This window comes from Lepisma saccharinum, chromosome 6 (assembly GCF_977018435.1).
Source record: "Lepisma saccharinum chromosome 6, izLepSacc3.1, whole genome shotgun sequence".
Lineage (NCBI taxonomy): Eukaryota > Metazoa > Arthropoda > Insecta > Zygentoma > Lepismatidae > Lepisma > Lepisma saccharinum.
Genome location: NC_139234.1, coordinates 69233710 through 69260287, shown reverse-complemented (window position 1 = coordinate 69260287; position 26578 = coordinate 69233710). Strand labels below are relative to the sequence as shown.

The 26578-nt window shown below is 38.7% G+C and overlaps 1 protein-coding gene across 1 annotated transcript; it reads left to right on the top strand.

The window, feature by feature from the left end:
- LOC145988846 (proteasome assembly chaperone 1-like) lies at nt 1-26578 on the top strand. The gene is made up of 5 exons (XM_083124081.1): nt 1-425; nt 7573-7652; nt 8568-8764; nt 11189-11384; nt 24973-26578. Exons 1-5 carry the CDS (start codon nt 322-324, stop codon nt 25203-25205), a joined length of 810 nt encoding a protein of 269 aa, XP_082980207.1. The 5' UTR covers nt 1-321; the 3' UTR covers nt 25206-26578.

The following is a 26578-nucleotide window of genomic DNA, read 5'->3' as shown; positions in this document are numbered from 1 at the left end:
CTTGCTGCGTTCTGACGTCAGTTGATGAATACCTACATTATTAAGTTAGGTCTGCTAGGTTTAGTTCTATTAGCATAAATACACTGAAAATTTATTATTTATGTTAAGAGAACTAAACCTAGCTAGCCTAACCTCACATTTAGGCATTTAACCTATAAATAGATACTTTGCATCAGAACGCATGGTTGCTCAAGCGTTGTGGGATAAGCGAGATCCAAGAACGTTGGGGAATATCTAAACACATGGCGCTAGCAGTGCAGACGGCTGATTGTTAAAAATCTACTGTTTTGGCAAAAATAGAAAAACCTAATAGTAATTGAAATGGCATTTGGCGATGTAAATACCTCATCATCATCATTAATGAAAATGTATGATGATGGTGATGATGATGAAGACGACTATGCAGATGAATTCGGAGTGAAGAGGTAACAAAGAAAAATCTTAAATAAGATAAGATTTATTTCCATCCACTTGATCATATGAGTACAAATAGCACTATGATATGAGATAGGTCATTACAATTCTTTCCTGCTAATTGCCGTGTTTTTTATGAATAATGTTATTTAGGGTGTTCAGGTATTTACATGGTAGTGCTCAGGAGTGAATTCTCGGCCCAAGTTCCGATTGTATAATTCCGAATTAATCGTGCTACACAGTCATTTTTACATGTTCAAATCTTAGTGAATAGGCTCATTCTATTGAATTTGTGGTACTAGTTAGATATAGCGGAAACACACTTAACTCGTTTCTTTTGAAATAAAATTCATTTCTACTTACCTCATATGCATAGCGGAACATTTTTCAACTAGGGATTACTTTTTTTTCAATGAAAAAAGCGTTATTTTTAACATTATAAGTATTTATTGGTCATTGCTAATTGGCGGCCAAATGTTGGTAACATTATAGTATAGAGGTGACGGATTTCTTCAAATTTACAGGAGAAAGTACTTACGGAAATCATTTTCTGTAGCATTGTGGAAGTTCGTGAATGTAGTTTTGATCCATTTTAATGCGAATACATGTTGTTTTCTGCGAAAATCTCTGTCTGTCACGCTGGGTAAGAGTCTAGTTTACGTCCTTTTCACAAGGAATACGTGTCATATATCGTTGAAAAGGTTATTGTATAAGGAATTCAACAAACTAAATCCCAAGGCGAGAAAAAATTTCCTGGAGGAGAAAATCGAGAAAAACCGATGTTGTCCGGATATGCATGATTGAACGTACTGAGGATATTTTTCGATGATGAAGCACATATTTAGGGGTGAAATGAGTGCTAATGGAACCTAACCTAACAGGCCTAACCTAACCTCGTAGGCATACCTCGTTCCCGTGAATGGTTAGTGACAGAAAGTGTAAAAATAAAAACTTACTTACCCTACGGATGAAGCAGCGCCGGCTGTCTGCTAGCACGGTTTTGTAAACGGGCAAGAAGGGGTGTGCAAGAAGGACGTAAACTAGACTCTAGCCTCACGCTGTTTCTGCTGCCACCATTTGCTTTCTGCACGAGAGTACAATGTTCCGTGTGTTAAGATGATGCAACCCCATAGTCAGTGTTTCAGCCTCGCCGTATTTTCGCTAGAACATGACGTGTCGAGTATTTTTTTTTTTTTTAACTATGCTTGCCTAACCTAACCTTACGGAAAATGGTTTTTGGGGCTAACGTCAATGGTTTTTGGGGCTAACGTCAATGGTTTTTGGGGCTAACGTCAATGGTTTTTGGGGCTAACGTCAATGGTTTGTGGGGCTAACGTCAATGGTTTGTGAGGCTAATGTCAATGGTTTGCGACCTATTAGCATAATTTCAAATTTGGGCACGAAAGTAGGTATTTTCCGGTGAACAAGGTTGCAGCACTGCATAAATCGACAAAACACTCGCACAACGCGTCCTGAACCAGTATGCTATCGCCCGCCATAATGTGTTACAGAATCGAAATAACAAGTAACAGTAAGTACTCGTAAATGTAAGAAATAGACATTATCTTAGTTAGAAATGCATTATTTCACCTTAGGAAATGTTCCGCATTCCAAAATAGTACGTTAGCAATGTAAAAAAGTGCGAAATATATGATTTATAGGTGTCACCCCCATACTATAATAGTACCCAAATTTTGACACGTTGTCTGTGGTCAGCTGATATGCAGTGTTTCCAAACTTATGAACCGATAAATGCTGCACAAACTATTCACAAAAGGTTTTTAAGCGAAAATTGATCCACAAACCATTCACGGAAGGTTAGGTTAGGTTCAGTTAGGTTAGGCAAACAGAAAATTGAATTGGAAAAAAAACAACTCTCACACGTCATCTTGTAAAACTATCGCGTGGTTGGTACACTAACACTTATTAAACGAAAAATGATTGTTTTTAATCCACAAACCATTCACGGAAGGTTAGGTTCAATTAGGTTAGGCAAACCTAAAATTAAATTGGAAAAAAAAAATCCCACTCACACGTCATCTTGTGAAACTACTGCGTGGTTGCTACACTGACAGGGGGTTACGTAATCGAAGGCACAGAACATTTGATTCACGTAGTCGATGGTAATGGTGGCATGAGCTATCGTGCAACAGAGATACATGAATGTTGAAAAATACCTCATTTACAGGCCGAATAACTTGCACAATTCGAAAAAACACTTTTCCCAGCTTCAGAAAGTCCACAAGAACTAAATTCTGTAAGTACTTTCTCGTCTTTTCTCCTGTAAATTTCAAGAAATGTGTTTCCGCTTTATCTAATCGTTACCGAATTTGCAACCAAGGTGCGATTTTTTTTCATTCAATTATGGTGGCAAACACTTGATTCTCTTAAAAAAATATGTGATCTGGTAAATGTCTGTTATATCAGATACACATTTCTTCATTTTTACAGAAGAAACTACTTACGGAAATTAGTTTCTGTAGTATTTTGAAAGTTCGTGGAGGTATTTTCTCACCGTACAATGCTGCACAACAAGAAATAAGCACTTTTGATATAATAAACTTGCATTTTGTGCAAAGCAACAACATTATGCCATTGTTTCCATTATGTACCTGCAGATGGCGCGAGCGTCGAAAGTCACGCGGTCTCGCCAGTGTTTCCAAACATGCCTTTTTTTGTTTACCAGAATTTTATTTTTTTTCATAGGGGAGACGGATTTCTTCAAATTTACAGGAGAAAGCACTTACGGAAATCATTTTCTGTAGCGTTGTGGAAGTTCTTGAATGTAGTTTTGATCCATTTTAATGCGAATACATGTTGTTTTCTGTGAAAATCTCTGTGCGACACGCTGTTTCTGCTGCCGCCATTTGCTTTCTGCACGAGAGCACAATGTTCCGTGTGTTAAAGATGACGTAACCCCATAGTCAGTGTTTCAAACTCGCCGTGTTTTCACTAGAACATGACGTGTCGAGTAATTGTATTATTTTTTTTTTTTTTTTTAACTATGCTTGCCTAACCTAACCTTACGGAAAATAGGTTTTTGGGCTAACGTGAATGGTTTTTGGGGCTAACCTGAATGGTTTGTGGGGCTAATGTCAATTGTTTGTGAGGCTAACATCAATGGTTTGCGAGGTATTAGCATAATTTCAAATCCACGCAGGAAAGTAGGTATTTTCCGGTGAACGAGGTTGCAACACTGCATAAATCGACAAAAAACAAGCACAACGTGTACTGAACCAGTACGCTATCGCCCGCCATAATGTGTTACAGAATTTAAATAACAAGTAACAGTAAGTACTCGTAAATGAAAGAAATAGACATTATCTTAGTTAGAAATTGCATTATTTCACCTTAGGAAATGTTTCGCATTCCAAAATAGTACGTTAGCAATGTAAAAAAGTGCGAAATATATGATTTATAGGTGTCTCTCCCTTACTAAAATAGTACCTGCTTACCTAACCCAACTTAACCAAACCTTGCCGGAAATGGTTCGTGGGGCTGTCATGAATGGTTTTTGGGGCTATCGGGAATGGTTTTTGGGGCTATCCCTCAATGGTTTGTGATGACATAATGAACACGAAAGTAGGTATTTTTCGGTTAAGAAGGTTGCAACACTGCATACCCACTCCAAATCGACAAAACACAAGCACAACGCGCGATGATCCACAGCTGTGCGCACCATATTGTATGTTCCGCAACGGAAGAAAGGACCCAAAAGAATTACTAGTAATGTGAAAAATCGAAGTTATTTTCGTGTAAAAAGCATAATGGCACCTTCAACTATGTTCCGCAATACACAATTGGTAAGTACGAACCATTTAGAACTGAAAAAATCCAATAGAAATGTGTCTCCGATATAACAGACATTTACCGTCTACTTTATTTTAGCTCCAAAAGTCCAAATGTCATATATTGCAAATATTGTGTAGCTGTTCAGAAATCTTGTAGGGAAATATGATCCGGTTCCTAATACCCTATTCCATCTATTCTGTGCTTGAAGTGTAAATTATATAGGTATTATCCATTTTGGATATATTCTCTATGATACTACACCGTTACAAAACTTTGTGTGTTCTGGGTATGAGATATTGGTGTGGAGGTTTTCAGGTGTCACAAACATGACCGTTCACGGGATTTTTTCCTCTGCATACTACATGGTTCAAATGTAAATCTCCAAATATTTTCTGCAAAAAGCAATCATGGAAGGTTGTCAAAATATACAAAAAGAATAATTAATTTTGGCAAGAATTTACAATACCGGACCCTTCTGTAATTTCTATGCTACTGCTTATACTCACAAAATAATTAGTTGCGATGATTTTAACATGGTGTGAGCCGTAGAAATTGTTCATTAACGTGTAGAAGTTGTAAAATAAGCTTTTCTATTCTGCTTCTCTAAATTTCAACCATCAAGCCGTAAATTGATGGTGACATGAGCCGAATGTGGACTGGATGGATATCAGAGTTCATTGCGGGAACACACTGGCTTCCTTCCCTTGAATATCAAATATAGGCCGGGCTTCTTGGGTAAGAATGCTAGTTCATTTGAGAAGGCTGTCATTTTCTCAGAGAGCAGAAGAATGAGATCTTGGGGAAGTGCGAAGAAAGACCGATGGTAATGGTACATCAGTCATAAGTAACCAGAGTTGCGCATTGCAATACTATACTAATACTTGATAGCTGTGGTGGTTTAGTCAACCTCCATTGCGGAGTGGTTAGCACAGCATGATGCAATGCCAGGGGTCCCGGGTTCGAATCCTGGTTCGGACGTGGATGTTTGTGTTTATCCCAATGATAATACAGACAAAATAGAGAAAATTGATGTGTGTGAAAATTGAGAAAATAGAGAGAACAACACCAGATACCAGTATTTACACTTGACCAAGTTTCCTACTGTTCGCTTTCACTTGCTTGCTCCAGCTGCCAGCCAAAGACGAGTCTTCCCCACTGAGGAGGTATATCAGTCTTCCATTTACAGCGTGATAGGTGAGGGGTTATTAAGGGAGGGGGTTGCTCGGTTATATGGTCCAGCAAGGAAGAAGCAGACTCTTTCTCATTCAGTGATGTCAACCATCCAACCTTAGCATTGTGGTTCTAAATCTAGCATAATTTGAACTATGTTGGCACTTAGCACCCTGTTTTTGGCACAAGGGTAAAATCTAGCGTCATCTCTTAAGCGCGCATCCCTGGGAGACAGTTAAATCGAATTCAATGGAAGATACTTTGAAGGGATATATATTTTTAAAAGTTATACCTTATTTGTACTTCTCCAACGAACGTGTTTCAAACAAAAGGAAGTACGAGGGTTGCTATTTATGTATCCAGAATAACAAAGAAAAAAATATATGTATAATTGAAAATGGTTTTATTGTTTTTCAGAATATTCTCCACGATGATCGATGCACTTTTGCATACGTTTGAACCAATTCTCAAAGCACTTTGTCCATTCCGATTGAGGTATCTCGAAAACATGCATTTTGAACGCATCAATCGCTTCTTCCGGCGTCGAAAATCGTTGACCACGTAGCTTATTCTTCACGGACAGGAACAAAAATAAATCATTGGGTGCTAAATCAGGGCTATAAATCGGATGACCCATCAATTCAATGTTTTCACCGGTCAAATACTGAGTTGTTTGGACCGATGTGTGAGAACTCGCATTGTCATGGTGAAGAATGATCCTGCGTCGCTGGTTGTTTTTTCTGATTTCCCCAAAGACTTCTGGCAAACAAATGGTTGTGTACCATTCAGAATTGACGGTTCTCCGATTCTCTAGAGGCACTGTAGCCACATGTCCATTTTTCCCAAAAAAAACAGGCGACCATTTGCATTCATATACCATAGAAATGTCCAACTTTATGATGGATATATTAGATGTTACCTATCAACATTTGTGTTGCCAGGTAACATAAATAGCAACCCTCGTATGATGACCAAAGGACAAGCTTTTACAATGACATCTCGGTACATCCTATTCTTTTCATCTTTTCTTTATCCTCCACGATTTAGCAAATGAACATTTTATCAAATGAAATCGGTAGAAAGTTGGAGGTCACAAATGAAACACAAGCTGCCGTTTCCAATCGTGAATTTTCACCAACTTTTTCAAGCACTATACTAGAACCCATTTAATTGGTTGGTTTTTCCATTGTAATTGATTTGATGTGTGAAATTCTCGAATGTTGCTTAGTGGATAGTACATGTGCCTGTTTAATTGAAAGTCTTTCCTCGGTCTGTTTACCATAACTTCCTACACCTTAAGAAAGCCACGAGTCGCCACTCATTACAACGTTAACTTCTCAATGTAAACAGTCATAAATAGACTACTATTTTTCCATGTCCTTGTACTACAGCATGTCCACAAAGTCCTGCTACCGTTACAATGAAACTTAACTCCTAAACTATATGAGATAAAGACATGCCGTTTTTTGCAACGTGTTCTACAGCCTCTTAAAGTTTTATTTACAATTACCAGACTCAGCATACCACACACATTGTGTCTTCTCCTGTGCTGTCGTCATTGTCGCTCACAACATAATCTGCAAAGAAACAATAAAAAATTAAAATAATAATAATAAAATACCACTACTTATTAAAATTTTGAGAGCTGAAACATGTTCCAAAAAACCGCATGTCTTTATCTCATATAGTTTAGGAGCTATGTTTCATTGTAATGGTAGCAGGACTTTGTGGACACCCTGTATATTCTTTGGAATAAGTGTTTGGATGCTCATCTCTGATTGCTGGATGCTAATCTTGTCATTATACATGTGACTGTTCGACATCACATAAATACTTAACTTCATCTTGTAGAACAATTTTTTCTCTTCCATATATTTATTTACACATAGCAACCATTCACTAACTGGCACATAACATACAGGTTATGCTGAATTTCACATTTATTTTTCTCAGAGTAGTTTTTTTTTTTTTTTTTTTTTTTTAGTTTTGTACAATTAAAATGAGTTTAATTTGCAGATTCCCTTTTTATTTCTGTAAAGATTTATTCTTTTGAATGTATATATAAAACATATTTCAACATGAAAACACAGTTCCAGTTGCCAATTTCTTCGTTATCACTGCTACTTGTGACTTCAAACCAACTTATTGATCTTTTACTGTGATTATTTGCTAATAAAGAATTTTATTTTGTTACAGGGTATCCAAATCATTTCTTACAAATTGCAAGCCCATCGCAAGTGATGTGTTAATTGTGTTTCATGGGATTTTACCCCTTGGTAAGTATAATTCAGATCAGAATCTTACTTTTCGCTTTGAGTATCTTACACTTGTAACTTCATAGTTGATTAAATTGCATTTAGGAATGCATAAGTAATTAAATCTCAGTTTCCTTTTCTAAATGTGTTTTGGGGACACTCAAAGAGATAGTGGTCTGCAGTAAAGAACTTCAGATCACATTGACAAGAGGACTTTATGCACTAATTATGAAATACCTAATGGAAAGTCATGTGTCACACCCTCACCCTGTAAGTGGTGTAGCTGCAAGAATTTTAGTATTTATATTGAATTTTTTAACATTATACAAGTTTTAGTATATGTTAATATTCACTTCATCTTTCTATCTCTAAATGCATATTATAAATACATACATGTTTACTTCGAATCTGCAAGCAGTGGGTAAGTCAACTTAAGCAATATGCAACATACGCTGCTTGGGAACAAACCAATTAACACCAACATTTTACACCACAGTATACTGAAAGCAGCAGGAATGGAACTCTGTGAATTGATCACTCAGTCAAAAGCTGCTTGGCAAGCCTTCGCACCCAAAAAGCTGTTGTGCAAGGTAGTTTAATTTATGGAGATTTCAGACCAAATTGACATGAAGATTTCGCACCAAAGCAGCAAGCGACCATGGCTCCTTCAGTGTAAAGTTTCCAATCAAGTGCTGTCTCTCCTACGTCCACGATCCCACCACCTACACCGGACCCCTCCCACACTAAATGCATATAACCTTACCCTTACACATCTCTGCACTTCAATCCCTGATGATGAGAGTGGCGTTAGTTTTCGAAAGCTTGGAAGCCTATCTGGAAATCACCTGGTTGATATCCTGAGAAAAGCCTATTCATCAATTTCCTTTTAATATTACTTAAAGTTGGATGCATTTAAATCTGGGTTATTTTTTTTAGGTGTTGGCAGAAGATGTCTTTCAGGTGCCCGGCGTTTGGGTATAATTACGCACAGTAAATGCATTCCTGATCCTGAAAGAGAATATTCAAGAAAGAAGACACATCCTACTGTTCTGTACCAGTTGCCTCAAAATGTGGTGCTGTGTCTTTGCAGTCCTGCTGTGATGGATGTGGAGAGCTTCTACTTTGTGAAAATGGTAAGGGATTTGTGTGGGAGAAAAAAAACAGCCATCTTAAATATGCCTTCATCAGAAAATGGGTGTCTAGCATACCATGCCAGTACTGTATGTAGAATTAATTACCCACATTTGAAATAATTTCTTGCATAACCATTTTAAAAAAATCTGATCTTTTATGCTTCATCGTAACTAAACCAAGCAAGTCCATAAATTGAAAATTTTCAACTAAGTAAGGTTGTTTTCCCAGGTGATGATCTACATCAAATTTTCAAAGCTAAATATTGGAAACTTTCAACCATCAAACAGACATGTTTTTTTTTTATTTTTTATGTGCATACACTGGTGGCAGGTTAGTACATGATAGGGTATGGAAGTATTAGGATGCTGGCCTCACTTACAGGTTAAATTTCAACATGTATCATTTAACTGTTTGCATCCCATGTTTCCATCTCTTTTTGCCTTTAGTAATTAAGGTTACTGTACGAAAATGCAGAAACAGTGTCCATCACTGATTTTTTTTAACCCTTAGTTCGCCGCCGTAACACATATGTTACAAAAAAAGTATGTCCCTTGTAGCCACTGTAACACATATGTTACAAACAGCTTTAGATACAATTATCGAGGGTTTGCCACACTTATATTTGTATATTGAGGTTGAAACACTGACAGTTCGTTGGGGAACTTGTTTTGCAATCTTGTTTCGAAAATTTCAAATTCCCCCCCCCCCCTCCTTTCTCGGAATATGTCACGTGTTTGGGCTCACCCAAACACGTGTTCGCTCTTCAGTTGACAGACACAATAAATGCTTGGTATTTACGATGCTGTTTTCCTCCAAGCTTCCAACGCTGTGATTTAGTACTGATAAGGCACACATTCTTCTTTCTGGTGATCCAGCTGAAGTAGTGGCGGGGGGGGGGGGGGGCAAGGAGAGAGGGGATTGGATGAGGTTTGGCAGGTGTCAGCTTTCTGTCGCCTCTCTGTTAGAAATGCAATGAAGCTTGACGATAGCCAGAGGCCAGAAGCATGAGTCTAAAGCGTGCGTCTATCCAGAAGTATAGACAAAACAAACGATTGCAAAGGCTCCCTTCCCTCCTCTGTTAGGAAAGGCCTCACCATAAAACAGTTCGTATCATATAACAGGTCATCGATTTCCCTAACGCACAATCCTTTCCTTCCGGACATATTTCCACAAAGAGCCGAGTCAACAGGGAAGAAAGATTCACAGTAGCTACACAAGATGCAAGTATGAACGAAAAAAAGCAAAAGTTCGGGTTTTCTCCCCAAAGTAGCTGGAGAAGAGGGGGCAAAGTCCACATTTTTATGATTTTTTCATTGAAATTCGGGGGATGCAGCCCCCGCCCGTAACCCCCCCCCCCGTAACCCCCCCCCCCCATGGTTGGGGCATCCAAATTTTACATGGTTGCATGCACTGATCTTCTGCCTGCAAAACAAAAGTTATCCGAAGTAGATTGGTCCCATGGTGTCAGTTATAAAAAATTTATGAATAATATGCAAATTGGCTAAAATTCGATCGAGTTTTAAGTTTTGCCTTTATTATTCAAATTGTATTGCACCCACGAACATGAATCAAGTTTCATTCTGTTGCGGAATGTCTATTCTTTGAAAAAAAAAAAAAAAAAAAAGCAAAAGTTCCGGTTTTCTCCCCAAAGTAGCTGGAGAAGAGGGGGCAAACTCCACATTTTTATGTTTTTTCATTGAAATTCGGGGGATGCAGCCCCCGCCCGTAACCCCCTACGTTTGGGGCATCCAAATTTTACATGGTTGCATGCACCGATGTATTGCCTGCAAAACAAAAGTTATCCGAAGTAGATTGGTCCCATAGTGCCAGAGTTATTACGATTTTTCTCCATTATGTATACGAATTCAAATTTCCCGCTCAAAGTCTCGGCGACACTGGGCTTACTTTCGTCAGACCGCGCGGCGTACTAAGGGTTAAGTGGCCACCACCTTAAGTGAACTTTTATTTTCTATTTATAAATACATAAATAACTTGCATAGTAATTGTACACAACACCAACATATTTCGCAGTACATAGAGAATATCAAGACAGACGGCTATCCTTAGTATCATTATGCTCATCATTACTACAAACCCTCGAGAAGTGGCATTTTTTGGTGTGCAGGCATGCAGCATAGATTAAGGTATATTTACAGACAGCTTAACAGAACAAATATGGATAGTGGGGACATCGTTAAATTTGGGTAGCCACTGTCATTTTTTTTTCTGTTTGTTCAAAAAAAATATTCACAAGAAAAATATACACTAAACCAGGAGGGCCAAAGAATATTTTCAATTTTATACTTTTATTAGCATTCCATTGGTGTGATTAATGATGACATTACATAGTGTTTTAATTTGAAACATGCTTATAGATGTGTGTAGATTTTGAACAGTTTCTTCCATTATCTTGCTATTTGTAGCTCAGGATGTGGTTTCAAAGCACCAAACAAGTAATCATACTAACATCAGAATCAGCAACTCAGTACATTGGGCCTTACACGCTGGATGAAAAGTCATGTTCCTTCATGCAAGCTTTGAAGACTAGTTATTACAAGAAGGACCTACCTTGCGAAAAATTGCGGCTGCCAAATATAGTGAAAGGTGTTCCAGCTACTAGTACGTACCATCATTTTTTTATTGTTCATTATTGGAAGTGTATGTATGTGATTCAATAGAGATCAAGTAATATTTTGGGCTTTGTTGAATTGTGTTGTCTTCTTGCCACTAAGTCATGTGGATACTATTGTCAGTGCACTCACATCATCTGCTCTTCTGGCAGGAAGGCAAGAGAGTTCTATATTTTACCCTATACTATCAATTTCTATTTTCATAACAGTTTAGACTGCCAAAAAGCAGCTTAAAAGCCTATTTACAGCAGTTTGTAATTGATAGTAATATAGACAGAATTTATTTTATTTATTTATTTATTTTGGCTTTGTGTACATGGCAAAGTTAAGGCTGCGATGCCTTTTTTTTTCCACTGAGCCATCAACTTCGATATTGCATTACATCTGTTTGCTAATAAAATAGAAAAGCAAAATGAAAATACAAAAGAAGAATGAATACAATTTTCACACGCACACGTCAGTAGCGGCTCGTGCCTAAAATAACAGGTGAAGAAGTACATTTATAGGCAATAAAAAAATGAAAAAAACTTTGAATTATAACTTACACTTATAATGTTCCACCGAATCATTGTGCTTATACAGAGAACGTGTTATATTGACAGAATCGTTATACCCTTCTTTATTCCACACATTGTATTTGTTGCTAAACAGTAAACAAGGCCATCAGAACAACGATTGCAAATATTTATTTATTTATTTATTCAAAGTTTCAGATACAGCACTTTTAAAGCCATTTTACACTGAAAACTCTAACAAATAACAAGAACAAGTCAAGATGGTTTAAGGTAAAAACAAGAAAAGTTAAATATAAACATAAGGCATAAACAAGGAAACAAACAAAGATTTACATATTCATTTTTAGGGAAGATCGGAAAATGCTTCCAGGGGCAAAAATGTCTATGTTTGTGGGTAGTTTATTGTAGAACTGGGGCAGCCCGTGGAATAGAGCACGCTGTATAAGGGAAAGCCTAGCGGTAGAGTTGTGCAACAATTCAGTGTTTCGGGTGGATCGAGAGGGAACTCTGAAGTTGAATTCTGTAAGAAGAAATTCAGATCTTAATTTCCCATTGATGATTTTATAGAAAAAAATCATATCGGCCATATCGCGTCGGGTCTGCAGTAACTGAATGTTCAAAGTAGTCAGGATGTCAGGTTTCTGAAGATGCCGCCAAGAAGGAATTCTATGACGAACAATGGCGGTAAAGAAGCCGAGGACGGAATCCATGCTAGAAAGATTTGTATTGGAAGCCATGGCCCAGACTGGAGAACAGTATTCGAGAATCTGAGAAATGAATGACTTGAAAAACAGGCTAAGAGAAGTTGGAGTATCAATTTCAGTGAATCTGTAGAGGAGGCCTAAGAGGCGCATTGCACTTTTAGTTGTAGCTGCGATGTGTTCCTTAAAGTTCAGTTTTTCATCTATGATAACACCTAGATCTTTTTGGGTCGCAACTGTAGTAATATAATTGTTTCCAAGAACATAATGAGAATGTATTTTGTTCCTTTTTAAAGAGACTGTGAGGGAGGAACATTTCTGTGGGTTAAGTTGTAGATTCCACTGCTTACACCATGTGACAAGTTCGGAAAGAGCATTCTGGAGAATCACAGCATCTTGCGTGGTTGAGATTTCTTTGAAAAGTTTATAGTCGTCAGCAAACATGAGTATCTTGACAGGAAGTGAGGAAGGTCTTTGAGGGAGATCGTCCATGTATAGGATGAACAAGAGAGGGCCTAAGACGCTCCCTTGTGGCACCCCAGACAAGACAGAAAGAAAATCAGAAGAGGCACCTGAAAGGGTGACACGCTGTGTCCGTGAGTGTAGATAATCCTGGATTAAGGAGAGAAATTTGCCATGTATGTTAAATCTAGTTCGTAATTTGTGAATAAGAAGAGCATGGTTTATTTTGTCAAAGGCTTTTGAAATATCCAAGTATATCACATCTAGCTGGGAATTTTTGGAAATAGCCCTAGTGGCATGTGAAAGGAGAACTGAAAGATTAGTCAAGCAAGAGCTACCTGGAAGAGACCCGTGTTGGGCAGTACTGATATGCGAAGATGTGAATCTGAATAATCTGTCCTTAATGATTTTTTCACAGATTATAGACAGAGGTGACAGGAGTGATATTGGTCTGTATGATGTAGCACTATTTTTGTCTCCAGATTTGTGAATGGGTACAACGTTGGCTTTCTTGAACATCTGAGGAAACACGCCTTCAGAGAAGCACCTATTTAGCAAGAGAGAGAGAGGATGAGCAAAGAAGTTAGCAGTGTTACGGAGAAAAATCGTGGGAATTTCATCTGGTCCTAAAAAGCGGTGTCTGGGTAATGATGCAAGGAGAGATTTAACTTCATGAGAAGAGGTATTGATAGTGGAGAGAGAGTGTGAACAGACAGACTGCACGTCGGGAAGTGGGTTGGTTGAAGCATGCGAGGTGAAATTTTCGTGAAAGAAACTGTTGAATAAGTGCACTCTTTTATCTCCACAGGCTGATTCCGATTTGTACTTGATTTCCATGGGGACGCGTGGTTTCTGCTTTCTCGAATTTAACAAAGTAAAGAATTTCTTTGGATTGGTAAGGCACTGTGCTGTTACGTTCTCTACGTAGTCCTTATATTTTTTCTTAAGTAAATATTTGGAGTGACGTCTAATACTACAGAAGGTTTGGTGTGTATGCACATTGGGGCATTGTTTCCACAGGTTCCAGGCTTCTTTTTTGTTTTTTAACACCAGGAGAACTTCATTGTCAAACCACACCGGATATTTTGTTGATTTCGGTTTCCTGGTCGGCACGAAGTCATCAATCACGGCATGCAGTACGTCCACAAACATCTCCACTGATTTGTTGACGTCATCATCCTGCACCAGACACCAGGGGTAGAAATGAAGAGCTCGGCGAATGTCCTCCCAGGGTGCATTCTGCCACAGGCGATAAGGCTGCTTTTGCGGTCGAGACTTTCTCTTTTCCACGGGGGGGCAGGTACACAAGGACATTTAGCGAGTCGTGGTCCGATGGTAAAATGTTTCTTTCCGGGGTTATTTCTGGATCAGGCAGGGTTGCCAGGACGTAATCTAAGTTTCTATCACCGCGTGTCTTATGCATGTTGAATTGCTTCAAACCAAAGCCATTCACGAATGTGTCTATGAACCATTGATCAGCCGGGCAGTTTGGAGTACCAGACGTGGGGGTGTTCCAATCGATGGAAAGGTTAAAGTCACCAAAAAGCATTACGTCGCCACACATTAAGGCTGCCAAGACTGAATCCCTGCAGGCTTCCAGAATTTGCACGGGAGAGTTTCTGTTCGGTCGATAATACGAACCAATTAAAATTTTTCTACCTTTCTCAATGTTAAGTTCAACCCACACGATTTCACAGTCACGGTTCAGATCCTTTTGAATTTTGCTTTTCCACTTCACATTCACGCACACCATCACACCCCCTCCTCTTCCAACTGGCCGATCATTTCGAAAAATATTGGAAGTGACTCACAAAAGGCAATTCATTGTCTGGAACAGTGTTGTTCAGCCAGGTCTCCGTAAACACCAAGCAATCGTAATTCAACAGCTCCGTCAGGTGAGTAGTACAGTCAGTGAGTTTATTTTTTATGCTTTGATCATTTTGGTAATAAACTGAGAGGGAGGTAGAGTTCCGTTGGAGGGGCCCGGGGTTCAGATGAACGTCACCACACAGGAGCGCGAGGCACATGAAGTAACGGTAGCTGACGAGGGTTGTTGACTTACCTCGAGGGTGTGGGTCCCGTTGTACCGGCGGCCGAGACATGGCAGCGGAGAGCTTGGGAACAATTTGAATAGCAGGAATAAAGTAACTTCTGTAACCATGTATCCAGTTCGTGATTACAGGATCCCTAGCCCACATTGACGAGCCAGGGTGTAACTTCACAGTCTCATGACGTTGAAAAACACAAATGGCACAAAACACTACAAGAACACAGGCTAAACTTGAGCGAAGAAACATACTACGTCTACCATCCGCCATCTTTGTATCAACTACTACGCAACCAAGGGAAGTCGACAAACCAGGAACTTTTAAATTTAATGTTGTACAATTTCCCTGTCTTTTTGTTCTCTCGCTTAACTGATATTTGAAGAATGTCAGTGTGCCACCCACAATTTAAAACATCTTTTTTGTCTTCATCCATTCATCTGGAAAATGGTGTCTGTAACAAATTACACACTAAGTCATTTACTGGGTTCATTGTACAAACCACAGCTCAACACATGAACACAACACACGATAGGAAATGCGAAACACACACGCGGAACAAGATCTCGCGAGAACGCAACGATTTTGCCACAACCACTGGATGCACTGTTTTCTGTCGACGAGAGAAATGCTGCACCTACAAGGCGACACCCGTTCAAGGCCAACGCTATTTGACGCCACCATTGCCATGACAACCAGATAAAGTCTTCCGCAACCTGGCGGCATCTGCCCTTGGTTTCTTTATGCTACGACGAACTCTTCACGTGCGTAGCACCAAGCGGCATATTATTTGAGTATGTGTTCGTTCTGCTGGGAAATAGTTTAATTTAACAACCGAATGAAAAATGTCAATATTAATTTGAAAATTAGGTGGAAACATCTGCATCTGCATATTCTTCGTGTCTGGTAATGCAACAGCCGAAATTCGTGGTGGGGTGGTTAGCCCTACGTGCTACGATGCCAGGGGTCAAAGGTTCGAATTCTGGGCTGGGCACTGGTGTTCTTTGTGAGAGTTCCTTCATCACTCATTCTCATCATCGCAACCAGCCTATAGTGGAAGAAAAGATGCTAAATAAGAAAAATCAAATCAAATTGTAATGATTCTATAGTATAATCCTTCACAATATTCTTATGAAGACATGAAATACAGATAATTGCGAGCAGGAAAATTTGTATATCTATTTCTTTGCAAACTTACACGAATATTAATTCAATTTAATTTGGCGTCAATAATTTCACAGGATGCCGTGATATTTACTCTTTCCCAACTATTTCATTATTTTCTCTTGGCTGCCAACAATGAGAAGGGTGCATCACCAAGAAATGTGCAAAAGTGGTACAATAACAAGAAAATGTCAAGAGAATCAAAAACTTCAATAATCTTTTTGTCTTACACTGTCTTACACTGTCTTCATTTCAGATGAGAACAGAAATAAAGATACAAAAAAGGTTCAAGAAACATTCACAAAAGTGATAAATCCCATCAGAGACGGGATAAGGATTAAACAAATGAGACAAACCAACAAAATGCTGATTGTGGAGACAGATACAAAAGAGGAGGCGGACAAAATAATTAACCATGGGGAACTAGCCAAACATAAAATCAGGGCAGAGCTCCCCAAAAAAAGGCACCCATTATTAATACTGTACGAAGTCCCTGCACAAAAGGAAGAAACTGATCTGTACGAGGAGATATATTTATTAAACTTAAAAGACAAGATGTCCTGGGAGGAGTTCATTAAAAAGTTTCACTTGAAGTTCAAGCCTGGTCCACGAAATAGGGCAACCTGCCACTGTGTTTTCGAGGTGGCTCCAGATTTAAGAAAAATCCTTTTGAAAAATGAAAAAATCTTCGTCGCATTCCTGTCCTTATCCCTTAAAGATTACATTGTCGTCCCAAAGTGTAATAAATGTTGTGACTATGGACATTTGAGCCGGTTTTGTAAAGGAAAGGAAATCTGCGCCCAGTGTGGCCTGGAAAGCCATTCTAAGGAGGAGCAATGTCCTAAAAAAGATGGTCCAAAGATATGCATTCCTTGCATGAAAAGAAAAAAAGAATGTAATGGCAAGGACTGCCCCACTTACAAGTTACAGTTACAAAGGTTAATAGAAAGGACAGATTATGGATTGTAAATCGACTGTGAATTTTGGAATGACAAAGAAAAACAAAAATAGGAAAACTCCCAGCCGTCTTCGCCGCGACGTGGCTAGAGCGGCAGCTTACAGGGAAAGGAAAATAAAGGAAATTAAGCTACTGCTAGCCAAAATTGAGAAGAATAAAATGGACAATTATCAAAACATAAAACTACCAGAAACATTTTTCGAACATATAGAATCTTCTGCCTTCACGACGCAGGGAAATGAAAGAACCATAAACTTCATATTAAAGAACAAAATATATCTAGATTCGAACCACATTAAAACACCAGTACAGCCATCACAGCCTCTACTTAGCTCAAAAATACCCAACCTTCCCCCAAGTGTTTTTACCTATTTACCTGATGGCATAACTCTGCACAACCCCTTTGTAACCCCCCCAGAATCGCCTCCTAATGAAAGACTCTTTAGATACCCAGTAGTTCCCGAACCACCCTTCCCGCTCAATAACGAAATTGAAAGTGGGATACAAGAGGAAATAATAGTAACAAGCACAGAGAGAGATCAACATCCAGGAGTGAGCGACGCAGGCCCCACTTACACTAACATGTCAGAGAAGAAAACGACGAAATTAAATCCGAACGCCCGTGCCTTTCATCCGGAGATCAAGTATAGTAATTTCAGTAAACCGCAGACTCTTCATCCGCCATTCTCTCCGGCGAGTGCTGAACCGCCTTCGGGTCTGGTCGTCGAAGAGAAATGTAAAATAAATCCAGCAAAAATCTACAACAACTTTGAAGAAGCGCTGAGACTAAGCAGGCTCGAGGAAAAAGAAAATTTGGTCACGGCTTTGAGGATTTTGATTAGAAATAAGCACGAAAAGGGAAAATCTATCACCTTCCCGTACCCGGAGGCGGTCTACATGATAACTCTAAAGTCTAACAATATTCCTACTGAAACGGAGGAATTATCATCATTGTTGGAAACAGTTTTTGCTCGCCGAGGCGTCTCCCTGGATATAAACGAAATTTACTCAGACTTCGCAAGGGCTCACGGGAGGGTGGTGTTTATCCCAAGAACAGAATGGCCGCAGTGCTTTCAGATAGCGAGACACCCTTAATGGAAAGGTACGTAAGCGTTGCACAGGCAAACCTAATGGGGGCAAAACTGTCAACCGCGGAAATTTTTGACTTCGCTAAAAACAAAAAACTGGATATTCTGGCCTTGCAGGAACCATATATTTTTAAAAACAAAATTCCATCTGCACCGATAGGGGCGAGAATTATAATGCATCATCAAAATGCCAAATCTGCAATAGTTATTCTAAACAGAGAGATTGTACCAATTAAAATCGCTCAATTTTCTACCAGTCACATTAACTGTGTAGAATTATCCTTGGAAAATTTATCATTCATAATTATAAACTGCTATTGCCAATATAACCATAATATCGAACAGTTTCTGGAAAAAATGGGCGATGCGTGCAACGTCTATAGCAACAAAGGTCTCCTAATAACGATGGATGCGAATTCCTCCTCCCCGTGGTGGCACGGGCGTGAGACGAATCCCAACGGGGAGCTGGTGGAGGAATTCGTGGCAGGAAATAATCTGTTTGTGGAGAATCTACCAGACAATCCTCCAACTTATAGAGGAAGGGGGGGGGGGGGGGGGCATCCAGTAACATCGACGTAACTTTGTCCAACAATAGATTACTGGGAAAAGTAAAAGAATGGAAAGTGAATGACATGAAAACTACCAGCGATCACAATGTGATTACTTTTAAAATATCCAAAAATTCAACTGAAGAAAAAAGATCACCAAAAATAAGATATGACTGGGGAAGAACAAATCAACAACTTTTAATTGAATCAATACACCTCCCCCAACAGGCGGACTCCACGAAAACGATAAACGAATGGGCAAGAGCGGTGACAGAAACTATACAAAACGCAATAGAAATTGCAACCCCTAAAAAACAGATTAAACATAACAACAAGCCGTGGAATAAAAAGCTAACTAAGCTCAGAGCATTCATGAGAAAAACACGGAAAATTTATCAAAAAACAAACATTAATGAAATGAGAATTAAAAACTTGGAATTATACAGGGCGGCCAAAAAAAGATATGAAAATGAACTAAGATCCTACAAATGTAAACACTGGAAAAATTTCGTTACAAACAAATTAACAATTGATAAATGGGGACTGCCGTATAAAATCACATCTGGGAAAATTAAATTAGGAAAAGCTCTCTCAACACTAGAGAATGAAGATGGAACACACACAATAGATTTGCGAGAGACGGCAGAACAATTACTGCATGGACTCCTGCCGGACGATGCGATGGAGAATGAGGACGACTACCACACAAATACAAGATTGAAACTCCAGGAGACTTACAACAACGATCCAATTCTGCCTTTCGCGGAGGAAGAAGTAGCTCTCCAGATAATGACGTTGAAAAGAAAAAAATCGCCGGGTCCAGATAATATTCCAGCAGAAATAATCCAGATGGCGGTGCAGAAGCTCATTCCAAACCTAACGTCCTTTTTTAACAGATGCTTGGAAGTTCAAAAATTTCCCACGCCCTGGAAGGAGGCTAACGTTATTGTAATACAAAAGGATGCTGATCGTGACGAAACGCAGTACCACCCAATCTGTCTCATAAATGTTCTGGGAAAGGTCTTTGAAAAAATGATAACAAAAAGATTATTAGAATTCCTTGCTTTGAAACCAAATACAGGACTCCAATACGGCTTCACAAAAGGAAGATGCACGGAGGATGCAGTAAATACTTTATTAAACACGGTTGCTTCGAACGAAAACAAATATGTGGTGGCAACATTGGCAGATATAACTGGGGCGTTTGATAATCTGTGGTGGCCTCACTTACTCTGTACTCTCAGAGAAATGAAATGCCCGGGCACCCTGTATAGAATTCTGGAGGACTATTTCAGGGATAGAAAAGTCACCCTACATATTCCGGACCAAGATATCGCTAAAACAATGACAAAGGGTTGCCCACAGGGTTCCGTTTTGGGACCCCATCTATGGAACGTAAACTTTGAACCTTGCATCAAGACCTTGCAAGAAACACTGGAAGTAGTTAAGTGCATAGCCTACGCCGATGATCTGATAATTATCACCACAGGAAACTCAAGAGCAGAAATCGAGAAAAATACTACCACCGCGTTACAAAAATTGACACAATGGTGTGATAAAGCTAAATTAAAATTATCGGATACAAAGACCAAATACATAGTTTTGAAAGGAAAATTTAGCCAACATCGGAATCCATTAATAAGAATGAAAGGCAAATCAATAAAAAGGGTAACTGAGATTAAATACTTGGGAGTGACGCTGGAAGAGGGCTTAATTTTCAAAAGCCACATTGAGAACATAACTTCCAAAGGGGAAGCTCTCATGAACAAAATAGCTACCATTGCATCCAACAGCTACAGACTTCCTCCGTCAGTTATTAAAACTTATCTAGTGTCCATCTACTTTTCAATCATCACTTACGGGGCATCGGCGTGGGCCTCATCGTCATTGCATAAAATAACGTACGTTCGTAAGCTAAGATCTTCTTACAGGAAAGTAATTCTCAGAGTTACCGGGGCTTTTAAAACTACTTCGTTGGAAGCGCTGTTTGTCATGATGGGAACTTTGCCAATTGATTATCAAATTAAGCTGAGGGCAATGACTTATCACGTCAAACATGGGAACGAGAGGGAGATAACCGAACAAATGGGAGAATTCCTCCCCACCGTCCAGGAGATCAAGGCGAAGATTCATCGAGACTGGCAGCAAGAATGGGATGAGTGCGAGAAGGGTAGAAGACTGTATAACTTCCTCCCCTGCACGCTGGAGAACGTCTTTAACAGGGACGTCACGCCATCCAGAGGGCTGATACATCTTCTAACAGGGCACGGACCATACGGGAGTTACCTCACAAAAATAGGTAAAAGGGAAACCGACGTATGCCGAGACTGCCGGATGGAAAGAGACACGCCAGAACATAGAGTTTTTTCCTGCCCCGCCTCTGATGAACAGATAATATTGGCCAGAAGAGACCTGCCGAATAACAACATCTTCGAACTGATAAGGAGCGAACATTTAAAGAAGTTATGCGACCTCGCAGATTTAGTGTCCAATATCGAGTTGCGGAGGTACCTGACGGAACCGGAAACCCGGCGCCCACCAGCCTCCCCTCCTCAACAGGAGCCCCGCAGAAGCAGCAGGATACGAAACCAAGTCCCCACGCCCCCTCCCCGGAGACCGTCACAATCGCGTCGGGAGCAGATACCACAGGAAGAAGAGGAGTCGGCACCGGAAGATTCAACCCGAAGGAGAAACTTCAGAGTGTCCACTGGGAGACGAGGAGCCGCCGCCAGGAGAGGGTTACCCCCGTCCAATCAGCCTGGAGAGAGCCATGAAGGTTGCCCAGAGAGAAGTCGTCGAAGATGAAAATGACATAAAAACCATCTCTAGGGATAAAATAATACAATAGCATAATAACGAAAAAAACAAAAAAACAACAACTTTAAAAGTAATATCAGAACCCCACATTAAATCGTGACTAAAGTTTCTTTAATAATACATCCAAGATGAGGGGCCATAAACTCTTAAAAATTTAACTTGAAAATTGCTAGACTTGGAATCTGCTGGAATCCAGTAGGCACCAAAGAGACTTAATATAAAAGGAAATTTCGAACAAACAAATTAAATTAAAATTAATTTTTTAACAATGTAAGTGTAGTAAAAACCATGGACATATATTTATATACTTATTATTAATTAATATAATCTAATATAAAAGTTTGTTTATCTTTTCCCTTTTTTTAAATTTTGTATTATTATTATTATTATTATCATTATCAAGTCTACATATAATTATTTGCGTATTTTATGTCATATTTATTTATCTATTACATATCTAACAATTACAGTTTCCGCATAATTAGCATTCTATCAAAACTTAGTACCCGTTAATTCACGTTAAATTGTGCGGCTGTGATTTCATTCTGAGATCTCATAGCAGCCTCAGTCTGCACGGACATTGAACCTCGCACGGCCACTGTCGCTCGCGTGGAATGCAGAGTCAGCTTCATGTCGCATAACCAAGTTGACACGGAGTGCTGACGCCGGTATCTTATCGGGCGTGTGTCCTCAACACATAAATGCAACAACGGCGAGATAAATAAGGAACTACAAAACCTCTTATAGTAAGTATATATTAGGAATCGACATCCACTAAAATTAATGAACTAGCCCAGTATTTCAGTGCATTTAACTTCCAAATAGCAAATTCTCCCCACACACTACAATAAAGCCTGATCTGGAAACCAGACAGGGAACTTGCGTCCGTGCAGACTAATCCAAGCAATCATTCACCCCAATCTAAACTCTCACCCCATCATACTCTCCCCTCAAGCTTAAAACAGTTCTGGATACCAGAATGGTTGTCCCTCCTGTACATAGCATTTCCTATAGTACTATCTATAAGATAACTAAAACTAACCAATAAACTAACATAAACTAATCCATAACTACTATTAACAAGTTTAATTAACTACCAATCATACAAATTCACAGTAAATTTACAAGACATCTTTAAGACTTGTTCCGGTCACCAGAACGGTCTATTAAAATAATACAAACTAAAAATTATTAAATGTAGCTATGTATAGAATCTCCATGTATTTTATTATTATTTTTTCTGTAATTGTATTTTATGTATGAAAATAAAGATGAGAAGAAGTAGGATAAAAAGGCGGGGGAACCGTTTAAATCCAGGAAACTGACGTCCTGGTTTATTTAAAGGTACCAGGACATTAAGAGCATACCCTCGAAAGTACGTGGGTGGAGGCGGGCTACTTCGGGAGGTTTCCCCCTTTAGATATGTATATGTATATGTATATGTGAATGAATATGTATGTGTGTATACATTCTAAAGGTCAATAAAAATATAATCTTTTTGTATATAATATCACAAAATGTGAACCGTGAAAATTATACAGGTTTTCAGGAGAGGTCACTTCCATGCCCTATGCCCCCTTCCTTCAGTCTGCCCTAGTACAATATGAGTAGTATTTGAAGCAAAGTGAGGAAAAAAAGTTTTAGGGTATATATCACAAAACTGGATATAAGGAATAAGGAGTCAATATTTTCGCAAGGCCTTTACTCCTTCCAACTGATCCTTAAGCACCTACTTTGCCTCTGCGCTCAGCTAATGCTGTGTCTAATCATCACTCATCCTCATTATCCTAAAGTGTCAGAAAAGCGACGTAAAATAACAAAAATAGTTAGCCTGGACTTTTTGTTTAGTAGTCTGTGCTATATTTTACTTTACTACTTTTTTCATGTATCTCATGTTTGTTTAGGAGAGCAGGAACAAAGGTGGATGGTTATGACACCCACCGACAATCTGCTTTCAGAGTAAAATCCACTTCATACGACTTCCAAATGGTATAGAAAAATGACAGTCTAAATAATGATCATCATACGAATTGTATACCAAAGTGCTAAATGTTGCCCCCCCCCCCCCCCCACCCCCAAACTTCAAAGTTTGATCCCCCTTTGGAAATTCTGTGCCAATCTAAGACCTAACATTGATATCTACATCTAGATATTCCCCCCAATGTATTGCTCATTCCCCCCCTCCCTAGTAGTATTTCTGTGATAATCTAAGAGTTATCCTTGATAGTCATGAATTTTATAGTGTCCCCCCAAAATAATGCTTAATCTCCCCACAAGAATTCACCTGACAATTTAAAACTTAATAAGAACTGGGCACTGTCTTCCCCCACAAATAATACTTATTACTTGTCCCATAGCAGTATGGTAGCAGTAAAATAAGTGATTATTACATGCTATCGAAGTTCAACTTCTGTCCAATGCTGAATTTTTATTCAGTCAAATTCCCATCACAAAATAGCAAATTAAAAATTACCCCCCCCCCCCCAAATTGGGTGGATGCAACCTGCATCCGAAAACATCCCCGGGGGCACCCCTGGTGTCACACATGAATGTTGTATAAATATCAAAACTGTTTAGAAAAGTAATGTAAAGAATGGAGAGTCTGATAAAAAGTAAAATCTTTTAACATAAATATTTTTTTAAAACAGTTGTGCGAATATGCCATTTATACCAAATAAGCATACGATTTTACACATGATTTGTGTGCGGTAATAAAAATTAGTGTACAATATATTGTACTTAATCATCACTTTGAAGCCAATACTTTTACTGAATTAAATTAATATTGATATATGGACAATATTAAAGTTCACTTTCCCACTTCAATCTCTCAGAGCTTTGCTTTAAAATAATGTAGATTTGCATATGTGGTAAACAGCTGTCATTGAATTGTAAAAATCCACTTTTCCTTCACAAAATTAGCATAGATTGCATGATGTACATTTTGCATAATTCCCAGTATTTTGAATTCTGTGAAAATATTAGCCAGGTTGATTAGATTTTAACTTTCTGTGTAGGGCATGATTACCATTTACTTTTAATAAGTATTTTTGGTAAATAATTTCTTTCAGGTTATGAACAAGATAAGCGCTGGAGAAAATTCTGAGGCTTCGAGAGCTATTACTCAAATGCTCAGATTATGGGGGAACTGGCAATAGCTCTTGAAAGTTAAATTATCTCCAGAGCTTCCTTTTTATAAGCTATGAACTTACTGTTCATTGATACTCAGAAAGTTTTAAGAGATATTCTATATTTATATTTCATCTAACATTTTTTCAGTGTTTACCTGGTGCCAGATTGGAAAAAGACCAGCGGTAGTGTTTGTGAATTATACTTACTCCACGAGTGTTGATTCATTGAGTGCACAGCCATATTTTGACCTTTTTGCACATCTGGGATTGCAGGATAAGCTGAACATGAACACAGATTTTTCAAGTAAAGTTGCAGATGGAACACTGCAAGGAAGAAATGACTTTGATAAATGGAAATATTCAAACAATTTGTACGCATGAATTTTTTGGGGGTACTGTAAGATTACTGTTTTACCAAGATTATTTGAAGTGAAAATATTGTTCCTGGTATTTGTGTAATCTTTTAATAAGCATTAAAACCTGGGAACAGAGATATTGAGGTGGACAGTTCAGGTTTTTTGTCCTTTTCTCACTTTGAAACAGTATGATATTTCACAATGAATTGCATTTTTCTTTTTTATTATTGATAATGCATTATTTTTCTTATTGTCTTAAATTTATTCTTTTCCAAAATTTAAATTTAATTCTTTACAAAACACTTCACCATTTCTGTTTATATCCTACACTAACACACATTTATTTGTACAGAGCATTCCCTGACATTTGTTACGAGACTCGACAACAAGCAGCCTGGCGTCAGCACTTGTCTTTCCCGGCAAACGGGGTCCACGACAGTCGGTAGAGTCGGCTATTAAAATTACAGTTTTCATATTGTGTACTAACCTTGACTACAGAAGGTGTTGAAAATGATGTCCCTTTGCTGCAACACATTCCTGGCATCTCCGAAGAAAATTGGCATTTACACGTGCAAGTTCGTCTACTGTAATTCTCCTGATTTCTCGTACAATACTCTCTTTTAACTCACGGATGGTGCACGGATTGTCTTTGTATACTTTATGTTTTAGATTTCCCCATAAATAAAAGTCGCAGGCTGTCAAATTGGAAGACCCAGAGGGTTTTTCAAACATCCGTTTCTCGTGACAGGCGGAGGATAGATTTCCGAGGAGACTGTTCTAACCTTTGTCCTATCTCATCGAGTTTTTCCTCAGTAAGTACATGTGGGTTTTTCTTTTCACTTTTATTCAGAACTGACTCTGTTACTCCAAACTTTTTTCAAAGTTTAATATAGTGGTCCTATGTGGAATGGGAACACCAGGAAATTTCGTTGCAAAATGTCGTCGCACTTCTCCACAATTCCTCTTTCCGAAGTAACACTCAACAAGATAAATCCTTTGTTGTAATGTAAACTTTTGTGGTGCCACATTAAGCCACAATCTTCAACATACGGACACGACACAACACAACTTCTGAGGGAGGATTATACTGGCGTCAGTCTGCAATGTCAGCAGAAGAGGAAGGAGAGCGAAAACAAGAGACTGTAGCGTGCGACTGTCGCAGACCCTGTACACCGGGAAAGACAATCGCTGACGCAGGGCCGCTTGCCACTGAGTGTCATAGCGAATGTCGGGGAATCCTCTGTATTATTATTTTACAATCATATTTCATTATTTGTAAAACCTACATTTAGAAATTTTACTTGTCTTTATTGAAATGAAATACAATTACGTGTATTTACACAACAAAAAGAAAAGTTGTAAAATGTATTTTATAATTTTGAAATAAATCTTAGATGA